This window comes from Gouania willdenowi, chromosome 7 (assembly GCF_900634775.1).
Source record: "Gouania willdenowi chromosome 7, fGouWil2.1, whole genome shotgun sequence".
Classification (NCBI taxonomy): Eukaryota; Metazoa; Chordata; class Actinopteri; order Blenniiformes; family Gobiesocidae; genus Gouania; species Gouania willdenowi.
In genome coordinates, this window is record NC_041050.1 from 4,486,998 (window position 1) to 4,506,052 (window position 19,055).

Consider the following 19,055-nt stretch of genomic DNA (forward strand, 5'->3'; position numbering starts at 1 on the left):
ATAATAAAGAAAGTGATTAGAATAGGTTAAAATATGGAAGGGTAAGTGTAGTTGCAGAAAAACTGGGAAGAAGGAAAAAAAAGCAAAAATTGGCTCAAATTGTTAAAAAAAAAATCTGGCGACCCAGTGTCTTGCATCCTCAAATGGGGTCCTGACCCCAAGGTTGAGAACCCCTGCCTTAGACGGACGCGTCATTACCTTTTAAATCTTTATTTCCAGCAAATGTTCTTGTATTTATTGATCTATGAGGTAAATGTTCTGGTCTCCTGCAGCTTTAACGTGTGTCTGTCCTCCATCCTAAATCTGCGCCACAGGTTGGAGATCAGATCGTGGAGATCAACGGCGAGGCCACGCAGGGCATCACGCACACTCGTGCCATCGAGCTGATCCAGGCGGGGGGCAGCAAGGTCCACCTGCTGCTGCGGCCGGGTCAGGGCCGGGTCCCGGACCACAGTAAGCCCCGCCCACTCCTGCATGCACTGCAGCAGCTACGCTAAGCCGCTTCCAGCTCCTCTTCTCCTTCTTCTCTTTCTCTTGTTCTTCTTCTCTTCTACTCATGCATGTGATGCTGACTCTGTCTTCTGTTTGTTCTGCATCGCTTTATCTGTTTGTTCTGCAGCAGCACGACCTCTTTATCTCTTCCTCCACTAGGTCCGACCTCTTCCTCCTCCCTGTGCTTCTACATGAAACCAGATCATCACTAAAGGTCTCACTGCTTTTCTTTGCTCTGTCCTTAACGACCTCGGTAAAACGTTGTGATCTTGTCTTTTGTTTTATTTGCTTTTGACTGCTTCTGTTTTCTAGTTTCGACTGTTCTCTGTCAGTGTTTGTTGATTAGAACAGATGTTCTCAACCTTGGGGTCGCGAGACACTGGATTGGGGTTGCCAGATGCCGTCAAGAAACGAACAATATGTTTTTAACTATTTGAGCGGCCAAATTTACCATATTTTAACATTATTTCATCACTTTTTCTCACCATATTTTGCTCCTTCTAATGCATTTTTGCTACATCTCTCCAGATTCTGCCACTTCTCCATCAAATATCAATGCCTTTTCTGCACATTTTTTCAAAATATTTTCAGCACTTATAAACCCTTTTCACCACTTTTTCACTTAACGTCACATACGTTGACCCATCATTGTCACTTTTAACTTCTTTTCACCACATTTTCACCACATGCTTATTTTTGCCAGTGTAACCACATTCACTAATTGTCATGCCCATTATTTTCCAGTTTAAAGTATTTGTTTCTACTTTTGTAATGACATTACCCCCAATTTCTGCCACTTTTAAGCCAATATTGACATTTTGAAAATGTTTCACCACTTTTTCTGTCCGTTTTTTTGGCCACTCTAATTTTCAACTTTCAACCAATTTCTGTGTTTTTAAAATCCCACTTTTAACCCATTTTATTTCTAATTAAATCAAGGATTTACATCTTTAAGATGACTATATACTATGGTACAAATCATGGTTTTAAATTACAGTTAGATCTTTAATTATCCGTGTGTAATTACAACTTCATTTTGATTATAGTGTATTTCAAATTATAATTATTATTCTTCCCCTGAAAGCCAATTGCAATTACATTCTCAATTACTAAAGTTTAATTTCAATTAGTCACAATTACTTTGCCTTTAATAAATAAGCCTATAAAACCTAACCTTCCTCTTGTGTTAGCATCTCTTAGTCAATTTTAACCCATGTCTTAAATTAACTTTAAAATACACAAAAAAATATTATATGTTATCCACATGGCCCTGTGTGAAAAAGTGTTTCTGTTTAACATTACCGTGGTTGATCACACCTGAGTTCAATTTGTGTAGCCACACCCATGCCTGATTACTGCACACCTGTCCTCCATCTAAAAATCACTTAAATAGGACCTACCTGACAAAGTGAAGTAGGCCAAAAGATCCTCAAAAGCTATAGACATCATGCCGAGATCCAAAGATATTCAGGAACTAATGAGAAAAAAAGTCATATACATCTATCAGTCTGGAAAAGGGTCTAAAGCCAGTTGTAAATCTTTGGGATTCCAGTGAACCACAGTGAGAAACATTATCCACAAATGGCGCTCACACGAAACAGTGGTGAACTTTCCTAGAAGTGGCCGGCCTACCAAAATTACCCCAAGAGCGCAGCATCGACTCATCCAAGAGGTGACAAAAGACCCCACAACAACATCTACAGAACTGCAGGCATCACTCGCCTCAGTTAAGGTCAGTGTTCATGACTCCACCATAAGAAAGAGACTGGGCAAAAATGGCCTCCATGGCAGAGTTCCAAGACCAAAACCACTGCCGAGCTAAAAGAACATTAAGGATCTTCGCATTTTTGCCAGAAAACATCTTGATGACCTCCAAGACTTTTGGGAAGATATTCTGTGGACTGACGAGACAAAAGTTGAACTTTGTGGAAGGTTTGTGTCCCATTACATCTGGCAGAAAAGTAACACCGCATTTCAGAAAAAGAATATCATACCAACAGTAAATTATGGTGGTGGCAGTGTGATGGTCTGGGGCTGTTTTGCTGCTTCAGGACCTGGAAGACTTGCTGTGATAAATGGAAGCATGAATTCTGCTGTCTACCAAAAAACCCTGAAGGAGAATGAATGTTCGTGGCCTCAAGCTGAAGCCAACTTAGGTTCTAGAGCAGGACAATGATCCAGAACACACCAGCAAGTCCACCTCTGAATGGCTGAAGAAAAACAAAATGAAGACTTTGGAGTGGCCTCGTCCTGACCTCAATCCTATTGTATGCTGTGGCATGACTTCATGACTTTAAAAAGGCCGTTCATGCTTGAAAACCCTCCAATGTGGAATTACAACAATTCTACAAAGATGAGTGAGTCAAAATTCCTCCACAGCGTTGTAAAACACTCATTGCAAGTGGTCGAAAACGCTTGATTACAGTAGTTGTTGCTAAGGGTGGTCCAACCAGTTATTAGGTTTAGGGGGAAAACACTTTTTCACACAGGGCCATGTAGTGTTGGCTTTTTTTTCTTCCTCATTAATAAAACCCTTCATTTAAAAACTGCATTTTGTGTTTACTTGTGTTATCTTTGACTAATACTTAAATTTGGTTGTTGATCTGAAACATTTAAGTGTGGAAAACATGCAAAAAAAAAGTAAGAAATCAGGAAGGGGGCAAACACTTATTCACACCACTGTATGTGTAAGACATAGAGCTGTAAGATGGTTACACAGTTTTGCCAGTTACAATTACAATGTTAATTACTGTTACAAAAGCAACATATTATTTAAAATACAATTACAATTACAATTGACCCTCACCCTGTTGCAAATAATAATGAACAGTGGAAGTTATTCAGATAAATAAATAAATGTGGTTATCACAGATCCATAGAACAATGGACCGTCATTTTATGGACTTTATGGCTTTTTGGGGCCCCCCGTCTCTAAAACCTTTATTTTGGGGGTCGCTGGCTGAGAAGGTTGAGAACCACTGTGTTATAAAATGAGGCTGCAGGGCACAGACGAGCTAAGTTCAAGTTTTTTATGACAGTGAATGGGATTGGTGATGCGTTCACTGTCACAGCTGAAAGGCCAAAGCTCTGCGGTCCATCATCCTTTGCCTTCTCTCTGTTTCTTTCTGCTGCATCGATCTGCTCTGTAGGCTTTGGGTGAATTCTGTCACCTGACGATCACTTTCTCAAACTCTGATATCTAAAGTGATAATTGGAGCTTCTGCTGCATGATGTTCAGTGAGGTATTTTGTTTTTAACCAAATCCACACCCTTGCTAAGCTTTGGGGTTCATTGAATTCTTTGTCGTTTTTCTCTCAGGTACAAAGGACAAAGTTCCCGTTCCCAGGCTCCCTGCATCCGAGGGGCGTTCAGCTCCAGTGTCTCCGTCCTCCCCCTCCCTCTCTACCTCGGAACTGTCACCATCTTCGCCCAACAGAAACAAGCCCAAGCCTGAGAGTCCCAAACGGAGCCCCGACACCTGGACGGACTCGGCCGAACGCTCCCAGAGCCCCCGGAAAGCAGCAGGTCACGGCGAATCCCTGGAGGACTTGGACAAGGAGGGGAGAGCCCCAGGGCGGAGGGATCGTCACCCCAAGAGGGACCCCGAGCCAACATCTCTGCTGAGGAAGGAGGAGCCTCATAGCCCCCGGAACCCAACAAGTCAGCAGAAGGAGCGGCGGAACAAGGACGACGATACAAGTCATCATCAGCAAGAAAGACGGACCGCAGAGAGTGGAGACAAAGGCTGGGGTACCGCAGACCGCCCCAAAAAAGGCAAAGCAGCAGAGCAGTCCCACCCCCACGCCCACAGGGAGAGGGCAGGGTCAGAGCTTGAAAGCGGCACGCTGAGCCGACGAAACGGGAGAGAAAAAGGCGATAAGGATAAAGCCCAAGAAGAAGAAGTGATTAAAAAGGACCCCAGAGGGTCCAACAGTAGCATCCAGGACCCGGGGGTCAACGGGAACACCAGCAGCAAGAAGGGCCCCATCACTCCGGGGCCTTGGAAGGTCCCCAGCACGGCCAGGATCCAGTCGCAGGTGGAGAGCACCTACGTGAACATCTAAAGTTCAGAGACCCACTGTGGAACCAGCATCGCCTCCTTTTCTAGCCTCAGTCAGTTTGCATCAAGCTGCTGATCACATGTCTGAGCCAATCAGAAGACTCCGTTTGTGAAGAAGCCGCGCGTCTGTGATTGGATGAAGGACAGTCAGTGAAGGACTTCCTTTTATTTTCCACGCACGCCGAAGGATTGAAGGATCGAAGGCGCATTCACGTGATCACGCTGCCTTTTCCTTTCAGGGAAAAACCGATCGGCTGCTGCTGCCTCGAAGAAATGTGAAAAGTCTGTGTCTTCTATGTTTGTCTTTAAATGACAAAAAAAGGTTGTTGACATACGTACGGTGCACATTTTAGGACATCCTCAGGTCTCAGAGTGAGGTATCAGCGATCAGGAAAACCTCCGTCATTGGTCAGGCCAAACGGACTCGACTCAGCAAAATCTCCGTCAGATTAAACAGCCTCCGGCTTCAAAATTAAAGTCATCACACTAAACAGCCTCAAATAAAACATCCTCAGCCGTAAAACACGACATGGTGTTTTATTTTTAAGGAACCGGAAGTTCAAATATTTAATATAATAGATAAATATACGACAGTGAAAAGTCAGTTGAAAAGCCGTTCTTTGATTTTAAAAGTTAAGATGCATCAACGTGTTGTTTGATTAATAAACACACAGTTAAATAAAGACGTTGATATATCTTAACCTTTAAAAGTAAATAGAAAATAACAGCTTTCTCCTCACTCTCATATCTGAAGTAGTTTCTTCAAAATACAACTTCATATCGTGCTGTACATCCTGAGGCGGTTTTATTTGACGTCGTCCAGTCTGATGACTTTTATTTTGAAGCCGTTTCCTCTGATAAATGACAGAGGTTTTCCCAATACCTGATACCTCATTTTGAGACCTGAGGACGTCTTAAAACGTGCACCGTACGTACGTGCGTACGTATTCACGTGGAATAATCAGCTCGTTGTTATGCATTAAACACTCATACACACACTCGTGCTTCTAGTCTAACATTCGTCACCTGTGTGCTAATATTAATATGCTAGCATCATGTAAATGATTCAAACTATATGTACCCCAAAAAACAGCAGATATGGACTTCAATGTAGAAATAGAAGATGTAGATAAGCAGCGTAATATATCTGCACTGAAACAAGGCCGAATCCATCAGAATGCTGACATTAAACACGTTAAAACAAGCAGAACACACATATACACACACGCGCGCCTGGTTTTAAAGCTCGTGTACAGTGAGAAAATATTTTTTATCTCAAATGAAGGCACAAAAATAAGATATTTTTCACGCGCAAACCACATGGAGCTGCTGATAATGTATTGAGTATGTTATAGATGTTTATTACCTGTTTGTTTGTTTGTTTTTGTTTTTTTACACACACCAGGACTGCGCACTGCTGCTTCTACAGGACGGCCTTGGATGGGATTTACATTTTTAAAAAATCAATCATTTGAAGACACATCGTGGCTGTTTTCATGTATTTTTTTGCCATGACTGTGAAGTGAGGCCCAGAGCGTATCCTAATTTATTGTCTATGATCATATGATGTTTGGCTGCTGTTCATGTTGTTGTATAGTCACCATGTAATGATACTGTGGCCTTGCATCGATCCAGCTCATCATGAAGAGAAGAGTCTTTTAGTTTTTTGCGGTAGATGGAGATGTTAATAAATAAATTGTACAGCACCTGTAAAGATATTTGCCTTCATGCAGAAAACAAACAAAAAAAACCGGATCTTCTGTAAATTGTTTCATTATTTTTTTAAGGGAAATGAAGAAAAAAAATGGGTAAAAAGAAGTATAATGTTCATGCACTGATAAATAAAGGTTTACTTAAATGTGACTAAAGGCAGTTTATGTCATGTTATTATTTTTTTCTAAGCATCTTTGGGGGCCCCTATAGCCAGAAACGTCTATGGTTCTGTGTTTTACCGAAAGCAGGTTCTCAACCTAGGGGTTGCGAGACACTGGGAGTGGGACCTGAGATGCCTTCAAAAAACTAAGAATATTTTCTAAACAATTTGAGTCAATTTTTGCTCTTTTAACTTGCCATATTTAAATCATTTTTTCTTGCCATATTTTATTGTTTTTGCTTCTTTTAATGCATTTTGCTACATTACTCTCATTCCTGACACTTAATCAAATTTAAATCTTTTTTTCTGCAAATTTGTTCCACTTTCAAGACATTTTTAGCACATATAAACCCTTTCCACTACTTTTCCACTTAACTTAAATTACCTTACCCTAACTCCCCTCCTCCCATTTCTGTCCCCTTGGCAATAACAATTTTTATTGTTATATAACTTTTTTATTTTATAACAATTTTTGATAACAAAAAATGTTATGAAAATAACAATTTTGATCTGTTATTTATTTATTTTAAATTATCCTGTGGAAAGTGAACGCAAACAAATATTTGACACCCCCCCAAAAATGCATTTTGATTTTTTTTTTTTTTTTTAAATAGAAACAAAATTTTCTAGATATCCTTTTTTTTTTAACAAATATTTATTGTAAAATGTAGTACTATTAATATTATAATTATTATATTAATAAAATTTAGCATGAAAACGCTGTTTGGTTGGGTTCTCAACCTTTGACCCCCCGCAGTTCGCGCATGCGCAGTTCCAGAGCGTGCAAGGCTTATTATCTAGCATGTATTAAAAAAGATGAGCGCGACTGCCCCCTTGTGGCAGCTTTAACCGTTTCCATGACGTCAACTGAATGAGATGCATGTGTGCGTGCAAAGTTGCACGGCTCCTCGAGGCCAAACTTCAACTCCCATGAAGCCCTGCGGTTGTTTCAACTATTGCCTTCCTCTGCGCATGCGCCCGGGGACGTTAACCCGTTGCGTTTGTGTTACAGTTGTGCTTTAAATGTGCATCAGTCGGAGTTAAAGATGGCGACAGCAGCAGCAGCAGTGGAGGAGAATCACAGAGCGATGAGAGACAGCCTCAACAGACTCATAGAGGAGAGGAAGAGGAGGAAGAGAAAGCTGGAGAAAGACGTGAAGAATGTGACGCTCCATCATCACCATCGTCATCAGCATAAACAACAACACGACAAACACAACACGTTGAACCATTTTCCTCCTCATCATCCTCCTCCTCCTCCTCCTCAGGCTGAAACTAAAGCCCACCTCCTGCTGCCCTCTGCGGGGAAGCCTCAGAAAAACCGAGCAGTTCCGCCCCCTCAGCCCGAGGACCTGTTCACCTTCACCCCGCTCACGGTGCTCAAATCCCGGCCACAGAAACCCCGAGACCCGGGGAACGTTAGTAGCTCCGTGAAGCTGAAGAGTAATGTGAAGCTGAGGAAAGGTCAGTTATCTATCTATCTATCTATCTATCTATCTATCTATCTATCTATCTATCTATCTATCAGTGTTGGGCAATATATCGCGATTCAAGATGTATTGCGTTCTATTCTGTTATTACTACTATTACTTACTAACTATCCATCTATGTATCTATCGATATATTAGCGCTGGGCGATATATCGATATTCAAGATATATTGAGTTGTTTATTTGGGCGATATAGAAAACTACAATACTATTACTTACTCTCTATCTATCTATCGTCTGTCCACCTTTCTATCTATCTAGACATCTTAATGACAGCCTTCATGACACCTTATTCATGCTAATGACAGCGTAGTGTCAGCCTTAAGTATAAAACGTCAAGTAAAGTGTTACCAATAAATGTTATAATATTGTAATAGCAAGGTCATTAATAATATTATCCTACATATATTTATTAAAGAGAAAGACTGGTTAACTATTGAGTCAAATTGTTAGTTAGTTAGTTAGTTAGTTTATTTCGGTCATTGTGAACATCCAGATCTTAGGTCATTCAAAGATTCCACACATTACACGACAGGAAAAAAAAATAAATAAGTATACATTAAGAATATCAACCGCTAATTGATGCCTGACCGAAAGGGGTTAAGGCTGAAGTCAAGACTTATTTTGCCTAACCCCTTATACAACTGAAACACTAATGTATGTCCAAAGGTGACATAATTATACAGTTTCTCTCATACCAACGATGGTAACATGTAAGCACAAAACATAAACTTCAACAATCAAAATTATATTAAGCATCCTCGATCAACTTCTTTTCTAATGTTTCATTCAAGTGTTCTATACTTCTCTATAATATTTAACTTGTACATTTTCTTAAACGCATGAATAGTTTTGGAGCCCTTAAGTTGTGTAGGTAGACCGTTCCACAGATCAACTCCTTTGACTGATAAACACCTCCTCTTAGTATTACTCTTCGCCATGGGTTTTTGTAGCAGATCAGTTCCTCTGAGGTTATATCTTGATTCTCTAGTTTGAAACATCTTTTGTAAACAGTGAGGAAGCATGAGATTGTGAGCCTTGTACATCACAACTGCTGTGTAGACATCAACAAGATCATGCAATTTTAAGATATTTAATCTAATAAAAAGTGGATTTGTTGGAGCAAGGTATTCTGAATGGCTGATCACTCTAATTGCTTTCTTTTGTAATAAGAAGATGGGTTGTATATTAGTTTTATAGGTATTCCCCCATATTTCCACACAATAGCTAAGGTATGGAAGGATGAGGGAATTGTACAGTATATATAATGCATTTTGATTCACAGAGGTTTTTATTTTATACAGTATGGCAATAAGTTTGGAAATTTTTGTCTTTAGTGTATTTATGTGTGCTTTCCAATTTAACTTATTGTCAATATTGATTCCCAAAAACTTTGTAACATACACCCTTTCAATTTCTACCTCCCCAATTTTGATTCGACATGGTTTGTTAACTTCCTTGTTTCCGAATATAATATATTTAGTTTTTTGCAGATTTATGGAAAGTTTATTTACATCAAACCAGTTTTTAAGTATCTTAAGTTCAGTTCCTACTGTGTTCAAAAGCAGCTCAAGATCTTTTCCCGAACAATACAAACTGGTATCATCGGCAAATAGAATACATTGTAATTTGTTGAGGACTTCGCTGATTTCATTAATGTACATAATAAATAGTTTAGGTCCCAAAACGGAGCCCTGAGGAACTCCGTGGGTTATTTTTGCCTCCATTGAGTTGATATTATCAATATGTACATACTGATTTCGGTCACTTAGATAACTTTTTAGCCAATCATGTGCTAAGCCCCTGACACCATACCTTTCTAATTTATTTAAAAGCAATGAATGGTCTATTGTGTCAAAGGCCTTGCTAAGGTCAATAAAGACTCCAACAGCATACTCACTGTTCTCAATAGATGTTGATATCTTTTCTACTAGTTCCGTAACTGCCATTGAAGTGGACCTATTGGATCTAAAACCATACTGATGTTCACTTAACAGGTTATGCTTGTCTACAAAGCTATCAAGTCGTTTCACAAATAGCTTTTCCAGTATTTTTGAAAACTGCGAGAGTATTGAGATCGGTCTGTAATTGGTAAACTGTTGCTTTTCTCCACTTTTAAAAATAGGTATTACTTTGGCAGTTTTCATTTTACTCGGAAAGATACCCATTGAGAAAGACTGATTACATATATACATGAGAGGAGTAACAATAAGATCAATGATATCTTTCACGAGGACCATATCTATATCAGATCCATCTGTTGATCTCTTAGTTTTGAAGGAATGTACAATTTCAATGATTTCGCTCTCACTAACACTTTTAATGAAAAGTGAGTTTAGATTATTTTTAATATTCATTTCTTTAAATTCATTGGCATTGCTTGGTAGCACAATTTCATTGGCTAACTTCGGCCCAACACTGACAAAAAAACTGTTAAATGCATTAGCAATTTCCTTTTTTTCACTGATGATTGAATTATTCATTGTGAAGTAATTTGGATATTCTTCCTTTTTTCTTCCATTCCTGATAATGCCATTCAATACCTTCCAGGTACCCTGGATATCACTCTTGTTCTGCTCCAGCAATTTGTGATAGTATGCTTTTTTATTGAATCTTATTATTTGAGTTAACTTATTTTTGTACATTTTATATCTTTCTTCAGTTTGTTTAGTCCTTTGCTTTAAATGTACTCTATAGAGTTGTTGTTTTCTTTTACAAGCCTTAGCTATGCCCTTGGTTAGCCATGGTTTATCCTGGCTGTTTTTGTTTTTAGTATAATATTTCTTACACGGACAGTGCTGGTCATACAATTGGATTAGGGTAAGTAGGAAGGCATTGTATGCCTTATCAGGGTCAGGAGTTGCATACACTTCTTCCCAAGTTTGGGCACATAAGTCCCCCTTGAGAGCAGCAATAGCTTCAGGTGTTCGATGTCTTACATATTTGAAATCATTTATTTTGGTTGTAATATTTTGCAATTGTTTAAAAATACTAAAAATAGGAAGATGGTCAGTGATATCATTGATAAGTACTCCAGCTGTAATTTGACTTGCTAATTGATTAGTAAATATATTATCTATTAACGTTGATGTGTCCGTGGTAATTCTGGTTGGCTTAACAATAAGGGGAAAAAGGGAGTTGCTATACATAGTATTAATGAAGTCTGTTGTTCTTAAATTTTTCTGAGGGTTCAGTAGATTGATATTAAAGTCACCACACACAATATGGACCTTGTTTAAATTACTAAAGAGGTAGTCCATTTTTTTATTGAAAATGTCTAGACATGATCCAGGTGTTCTGTACACACAACTAACAACAATATTTTTAGACTTTTCTACAATAATTTCACATGTTATACACTCCAGAACATCATCGATGGTGGTTGACTTGCTATCAATCTTTTTAAACCTCAGATCTGTATCTATGTATAGTGCAACGCCCCCACCTCTTTTATTTATCCGATTTGTAGTGAACAATTCATATCCATCTAATTGAACTTCACAGCACCTATCTGCATCCAACCAAGTCTCAGAAACTAATATAATTGCCTGATATTGTTTTATGTGGATATTTACTCTATTGTCCATACAGGCTAAATAAAGTCTCGTAATGTCCTCCATTAAAGGACATAATACAACACCTGGTTACAGATAACATCTTATTCACAGGCCGTGATGATAACATCTAGGGCTGTGCGATATGGACCGAAATTCATATCTCAATATTTTTTCTCAAAATGCCGATATACGATATGAATTTTAATATTTTTAATTCACATGCATTTTGACCAAAAAACTGTTCTGGGTTAAAATTGCTGATGAAAAATGCTACACGGGTGCACATTCATTAACAAATGTGGTACTTTTGCCCTTTTCTCTTATAAGGGACAGCACGTGTGAGTGAGTTCTGTAGTGTGGCTTGTTTATATATATATATATATATATATATATATATATATATATATATATATATATATATAGGCAATATTGTAATTTTCTATATTGCCAAAATAGAAAACGTGATGTATCTTGAATCTCGATATATCGCCCAGCCCTAATAACATCATCTTTTTCTGTGCAGAGCCAAGGATTGTGCGTATGAATGACGAGCCTCTAGCGTCTCCAACACTGGGGGAATTCATCGTGAAAAAGAAGAAGAAGAAGAAACGACATCACGAGGAGGAACGTGGCTTCAAAAAGACTCGAGGAGTTCACAACAAAGCGGTTCAGACGGAGTGTGTAGGGGTCAAAGTGGACTTGACAGTGAAAAAGGACTCCAGTCCTCATTGTGGCCCCCACAGCCTCAAACAGACCCTCGTCCCCTTCCTGTCCCACCAGGAGCACCACATCCGCAGCTCCTGCCTCCCCACGGGAACGCACTACGGACGCTTCATACACGAGGAGAGGCAGTCCAACGGGGGGGGGCTGGTTCTGCACGCGTACGCAGACGAGCTAAGCTGTCTGAGTCCGGCTGACGTGGACGGGTTCGCTCAGGAGTTCCTGGACCTGGCCTTTGCAGAGAAGCAGAGAGGGGCCTCCTCCTACACCCTGGCCGTGGTGCACGGGGCCGCCGCCTACCTGCCAGACTTCCTCGACTACTTTGCCTTCAACTTCCCCAACACGCCGGTGAAAATGGAAATACTGGGCAAGAAAGACATCGAGACCACAACCATTGCTAACTTTCACTCTCAGGTGAGTGTTTTCATTCTTACTGGTCACGACGAAAAAGACCGAAGCATTTCAACGTAGGGCTGGGTGATATATATATATATTTTTTTTTCCAAAATGGCGATATACGATATGAATCTCAATATTTTTAATTCAATGAAGACAATCCTGGGTTAGATTTGCTGATCCAAAATGCCACACAGTGACATTTATTAACAGACAGCTGCACAGTATTTTCCACTCTTGGCTCTTTCCTCCTCTAAGGGACAGCACGTGTGAGTGAGTTCTGTAGTGTGGCTTGTTTAGTGGAATGTCTGGGTTTGGACGCACTCAGAAATTAATCTAACTGAGCTTTTCATGCTGTTCTGAGAAGTAGTGAAAGCAGTGACTAGTAAAATTTGTATTTTAATTTAAAAATAAAAAAAACGATAAATACAAATATATCAATATAGGCGATATTGTCATTTTCTATATCACCAAAATACAAATCTCGATATATTGATATATTTACATATATATATAAGTCTAATGAATGCAGCCTGTATTTTTGCCCACAGGAGCAGATTAAAGACTTTCGAGCGGCTCGAATAGAATAAAATAAAATACACTTTTGTTGAAACTGCGTGTGTAAAAATGAGGGATGAACCTAATGAACATTTTTTAGCCAAAACCATAAATCAGAAAACCACTTTTGGACCATTTTCGGTGGCTGGAATTGCGGTGCATCACTAGTAAAGATCCACCTGATCGCTTTGATCCAAACCTGTCAACAAGCTTCACGCACAGAATATCAACTTCCTGTTTTTATTTTCACAATAAAAGCTTAAAAATAATAGCAGCAGTTTATCATTTTTCTTAAACCAGACCTGGGCAAGAATTCACAAAAATACACAAAATGACTCAAAAACATACTAAATTACAGAAAAATGCAGAAAAAACACACAAAAATGACTCAAACATTCAAAATTAAAGGGAACTATTGCTAAAAAAAACTCAAAAAGTACTCATGACATAAAAAACAACAAATATATACAGAATCCAGGGCAGCGGTGCCGTAATGGTTAAGGTAGCGGACTTGAACATCTAGGGCTGTGCGATATATCGAGATATATTATCATTTGTATTGATATAGCTTTATTTTCAAGCTTTCTTTGCAATAAGATGATAGCTTTAAGAGTTGCTGCTTTTCTGTTCACGCACTAACTCTACAGAAGTACATGTTATTGTGCAGCTTGCGGTAATAAAAGTGCCTGTTCGGCATTTTTTTGCAGCAGTGACCGACCCCAGAATCGACTTCCTGATGAAAAATGTGTGGATAAAACAAAAATGTAAATATGATTTCTGGTATAAAAAGCTCAGCCCTCGTCACAACATGGTCCAAAAAGTTGGTTCTGGTGGTAGAAACACCTTCTTGGTAGCATTAGCATGTGGCTAATGCTAATGTTGTTTCTGTCCTCTGACTGTGTCCCAGGTGAACCGGACCTATTGCTCAGGCACGTACCGAGCGGGACCCATGAGGCAGATCAGTTTGGTGGGGGCCGTGGACGAGGAAGTGGGCGACTATTTCCCAGAGTTCCTGGACATGTTGGAGGAGTCACCGTTTCTCAAGGTGAGGGTGTGGTCCGCTGTGGGGTCTGAATGCAGTGTTTCCCACAGGGCCAGATTTAGAAATAAACTCTGCTTTAAACAAATACATTTAAATTACAAAATAAATTCAATGTAGTTACATTTTGAAAAAAATACTTTAATTAGATAATAATAATAATAATAATAATAATAATAATAATAATAATGATAAGGTTGAATAAATAAAGGAGGTAATATAACTGCCCAACCGGCGGCAGCAGCTCAACACGTTTATGTGTGTGTTGAGTTTACATTTATTTAGACACAGGTTATTATAACATATGTTTGAGCTGTTCACACTTTGTACTAAGAGGTCTTTATAATATCTAGGGATGAATCCAAATCCGTCCTAACCCAGACCTTCCACTAAACAAGTCACACTACAGAACTCACTCCCTTAGAGGAGAACAAATTCAATCAGTAAATTTAACCCAGAATTATCTTTTTGGTGAGTTCAAAATATCAAGATTTATATTGTATATCGCCATTTTGAGAAGACATATAGAGAGATGAATTTTGGGCAATATAGCCCAGCCCTACTTTGAATGTGTACTAATCTCACTAAAATTAAAGCATTACTATTGCATAAATTAATATTGAGGCTTCAAAAATGAAATGAACGAGTCAAATTAAATCAGTCGTAATGACTGACAGGCTAAAGCTGACGCGTAGTCATGATTTTTGTGGAGCCGTGTGATGACGTGACATTGTTTTTGCTCCAGAGGACTCTGCCGTGGGGAAGTCTGTCCAGTCTGAAGCTGGACTGTCGCTCTCAGAGTGATGACGGGCCCATCATGTGGGTCCGACCCGGGGAGCAGATGGTGCCCACGGCGGACATGCCCCAGTCTCCCTTCAAACAACGCAGGTGTGAACATTTATTTTGTTCCTTCATAAAATCATCTTCTCCTCCTTACCAACATGATTTGATCATTTTTGATTCATCAATCAGGTTTAAAATCTACATGAACGCTTCAATCCAAACCCATCAACAGAATATCAACTTCCTGTTTTTATTTTCACAATAAAAGCTAAAAAAAAAAATAGCAGTGGTTAATTATGTTCCTTAAACCAGACCTGGGCAACAATACACAAACATACACAAAATGACTAAAAAACACACAAAATTACAAGATAATACACACACACAAAATTACAAGATAATACACACACACAAAATGACTCAAACTCACGAAATTACAGAAAAATACACAAAAAGCAGCAAAAACACAAAAAATTACAAGAAAATACACTAAAAAAAAACACAAAATTACAAGAAAATATACAAAATAACAAAAACACAAAAAGCAGCACAAAGAAATAGAATTGCAGAAAAATACAGAAGATGACACACACACAAAATGTCTCGGAAAATGCACAAAACACATACACACACAATATAATAAATGTCAGAAAAATATACCAAACGACAACAACATTGTTATTTCCCGTGTTAATGCTGCCATCACTCTTCTAAATGCTGACATGAATGTTGATCGTGCGTTTATCACATTTTGCTGTGTCTGCTGTGTAGTTTACATGTCTTGTGTCTCTGTTCAGGTCCATGAATGAGATCAAGAACCTCCACTACCTGCCGAGGACCAGCGAACCGAGAGAGGTTCTGTTTGAGGACCGAACCAAAGCACACGCCGACCACGTGGGGCAGAGCTTTGACTGGCAGAGCACGGCGGCGGTGGGCGTCCTGAAGGCCGTGCACTTTGGAGAGTGGTGAGCGCGGGGGAGGGGGGGGCTGATAACGGGGAAAGGTGGTGTATAATGGTGGGGGAGGGGGAGTAACTCATGTTTGTCTCACTAACAGGAACAACCTGCCCCGCATCACCAAAGACGCCGTTTGCTTCGATGCTGGAGATTTTAATAAAGTGGTTCAGAGGCTACAGCTGGACCTGTACGAGCCCCCAGTGTCTCAGGTAACCAGGGCAGAGTTGATCTTTTACAGTAGGGGTTCTCAACCTGGGAGGGGGTTGCCAGATGCCTTAAAGAAACGAAGAATTTAAAAAAAAATTTGAGCCCATTTTTACTCTTTTTCTGCAACTTCACCAAACATTTTCACCTATTTTCATCACTTCTTCTTGCCATATTTTTGCTCATTTTAATGCATTTTTGCTACATTACTCCCACTTCTGCCACTTCTCCTACAAATGTCAATGTCGTTTCCACTTTCAAGACATTTTGCACTTACTGTATAAACCCTTTCCACCACTTTTTCCACCTAACGTCACATACTGTATGGTGACCCTTTATTGTCACTTTCAACCTCTTTTCACCAAATTTATCCACATTCACGATTTGTCATGCCCATTATTTGCCAGTTTAAACTAATTGTTTCCAATTTTTTTAATTACATTACCTTAACATCCCCTCCCTCCATTTCTGCCACTTTTAAACCAATATTGTCACTTTAAAACTTTTTTTGAACCATTTTTTCTGTCTGTTTTTGTCCACTCTAATTTGCAACTTTTAACCAATTACTGTGCTTTTTAAAATCTCATTTCACCACCTTTTCCACCATTTTTGGTCACGTTTGACCCATTTTATTAGTGATTAAAACAAGGATTTCCATTTTTAAGATGATTATAATAATTATAAACTTCATGTATAACAGTGGATATTATTCAGATGAATAAATAAATGTGGTTATCACAGATTCATAGAACAATGGACCATCATTTTACTGACTTTATGGATGGACCCCAAAAATCTCTCCCCTTTATTGCCCTTATAGATGGTCCTGTCTACACATGACTGTTCTTCAATGTTCATGTCTGTGTTCAACCACCTTCAGATACAGTGGGGGTCCCTGGTCTCTGGAACCTTTATTTTGGGGTTTGGCGGCTGAAAAGGTTGAGAACCCCTGCTTTACAGTATGTGGCTAATGCTAATGCCCGCTAACCACTAATGTCTTGGTGAAGTGTGTGCAGTGGGTGGACGACGCTAAGCTCAACCAGCTGAGGAGGGAGGGGATCCGCTATGTGCGTGTGCAGCTGTGCGACGACGACATCTACTTCATCCCTAGAAACGTGATCCACCAGTTTAAGACGGTGTCGGCCGTGTGCAGCCTGGCCTGGCACATCCGCCTCCAGCAGTACCAGCCCAGCGAGCCCAGCACACGCCTCTCTTTCCCCTCCCCCGACCCCTCCCCCAACAGACCAGATGCCACCGTCACCCCGTGTGCGCGGCCGCACGGACAAGTCGCTCGCGGGGGCGTGGCTAAAACGGAAGAGCCGGAGTTCCAGAGGCCGGCGACGCCCTCCCAGGAGCCGCAGCCTGCAGCGCCACAGCCCACGAAGTCTGCTCAGCACCTGTACTTAGCCCCGCCCCCTAAAGACCACACCCTCCCCAGAGCTCGCACTGCTGACTTCACCTCATGACTTCATCAGACTGTGTTTTTAATAAACTGGATCACTCCCCGAATTGCTCTGAAGGTGTGCGTGAGGAACATAAGCTCTTATTTTGAAACTCCAGTCATCCATTGCAGTGCTGACTTCCTGCAGCAACTGTTTTTTAGAATCACTGCTATGTTCGGGTTTACACGAGATCCCAACAGACCAGTTTCAGCTTCAAACTGGGATTATTTATTTGTTTGAACTTTAAACTTTTTTCTTTGTGGGATTTTAACGTCCACGTGTACGAATGTCTTATTTATCGTCTTATTTAAACAGATTTGTATTTGATGATATTTAATATATTTTCTTTAGGTGAGCCACACACACACACACACTTTTGCAGCTTTTTCAATCATGTCTCTGGGTTTTCAACCTTGGGGTCGTGACCCCATGTGGGATTGCCTGAAATATCTAGTAATAATTAGATAATTACTCATTAAAATTATATATATTTTACTTTTTTTTTAAATTGCAGCAGTGTCCTTAGAGCAGGATTTTTCAACCTTGGGGTCGTGACCCCATGTAGAGGCGCCTGAAATATCTTGGATTAAAAATAATTACTGATTCAAATTATATCTTTAAATTAGAAGAAAAAAAAAAGATACATTTATCAATTTTGCACCATTTATAAAAACAATGCATAATATCACAGTTAGATATACAGTGCAGGAAGAGGAATAAATTATAACTATTCTTTTTAAAATTAAAACACCACACACAATCTCAAACAACTGTATTTCTTTACTTTCAATTTCTAGATACTCGATAATAATCAAGTTAAAATATAAATATCTGAGCTGGTGCATGTTGTTACTTTGTGCACTAATCCTTACTGCTCTGTATTTGTAGCAGTATAACAAACATGATCAAAAAAAACTAATTTTAGAGGGGAAAAAAAAGTCTTCGGTGGTGCCAAAAATTTGTGATATAAAAATGGGGTCACGACAAGAAAAAGGTTGTGAACCACTGGTTTATGGACAGTTTTATAATCAATTAAAATATTGTTGCAACAGTCATTAACAGAAGTCTTAATACTTTACGTGATATTCTATATCAAAACGCCCGTTTCCTATTTCCCATCATCGGGTCTGAGTCACAGGACAACAACCTCAGCAGAGAAGCCCAGACAGAAACCCTTTAAGACGTGGAGGAGCAGCAGCTCTACTCTGAGCTCCTCAGCCACGTCTCCAAGGCTGTTTCCTGCAGACCCACTTTATTTCATTCAGCTTAATTTGTTTCAATAAGAGTTGGACACAGACGCCTTCAATCAAAGGAAGTGATGTCGCGCTGTCTCTGCCTTTCATTTTTAGTTTATTTATTCATTTCCTATTCATTTTATTTTTTAAATTAGTGGTTTATTATTAACTTAAATTGCCCTGTTATGGAATTGCTACACAGATGACTTCTGATTGGCTTTTTTCACATCATGCCCCGCCCCTTCACACTA

General features: G+C 39.5%; 2 protein-coding genes across 2 annotated transcripts in view; both read left to right on the forward strand.

The window, feature by feature from the left end:
- The window catches only part of LOC114467675 (membrane-associated guanylate kinase, WW and PDZ domain-containing protein 3-like), a 174,046-nt gene extending 167,631 nt beyond the window's left edge, over nt 1–6,415 (forward strand). The window contains exons 20-21 of the mRNA XM_028454139.1: nt 315–453; nt 3,811–6,415. Coding sequence (XP_028309940.1) covers nt 315–453; nt 3,811–4,556 — 885 coding nt within the window. The 3' untranslated portion in view covers nt 4,557–6,415. The remainder of the gene's footprint in view (nt 1–314; nt 454–3,810) is intronic.
- Nucleotides 6,416–7,333: 918 nt separating this feature from the next.
- rsbn1 (round spermatid basic protein 1) lies at nt 7,334–18,208 on the forward strand. Its single transcript, XM_028454140.1, has 7 exons — nt 7,334–7,889; nt 11,995–12,605; nt 14,053–14,190; nt 14,930–15,072; nt 15,765–15,932; nt 16,024–16,132; nt 17,135–18,208. The coding sequence occupies exons 1-7, from the start codon at nt 7,472–7,474 to the stop codon at nt 17,591–17,593; spliced, it is 2,046 nt and encodes a 681-aa protein (XP_028309941.1). The 5' UTR covers nt 7,334–7,471; the 3' UTR covers nt 17,594–18,208.
- The last annotated feature ends 847 nt before the right edge of the window (nt 18,209–19,055 follow it).

Bases quoted from the DNA above. Each gene is read 5' to 3' on its own strand.
- rsbn1 (XM_028454140.1), top strand. From the start codon at position 7,472: ATGGCGACAGCAGCAGCAGCAGTGGAGGAGAATCACAGAGCGATGAGA. The intron at 15,933-16,023 runs GTGAGCGCGGGG...TCTCACTAACAG, and splicing joins GCCGTGCACTTTGGAGAGTG to GAACAACCTGCCCCGCATCA. The intron at 16,133-17,134 runs GTAACCAGGGCA...GTCTTGGTGAAG, and splicing joins ACGAGCCCCCAGTGTCTCAG to TGTGTGCAGTGGGTGGACGA.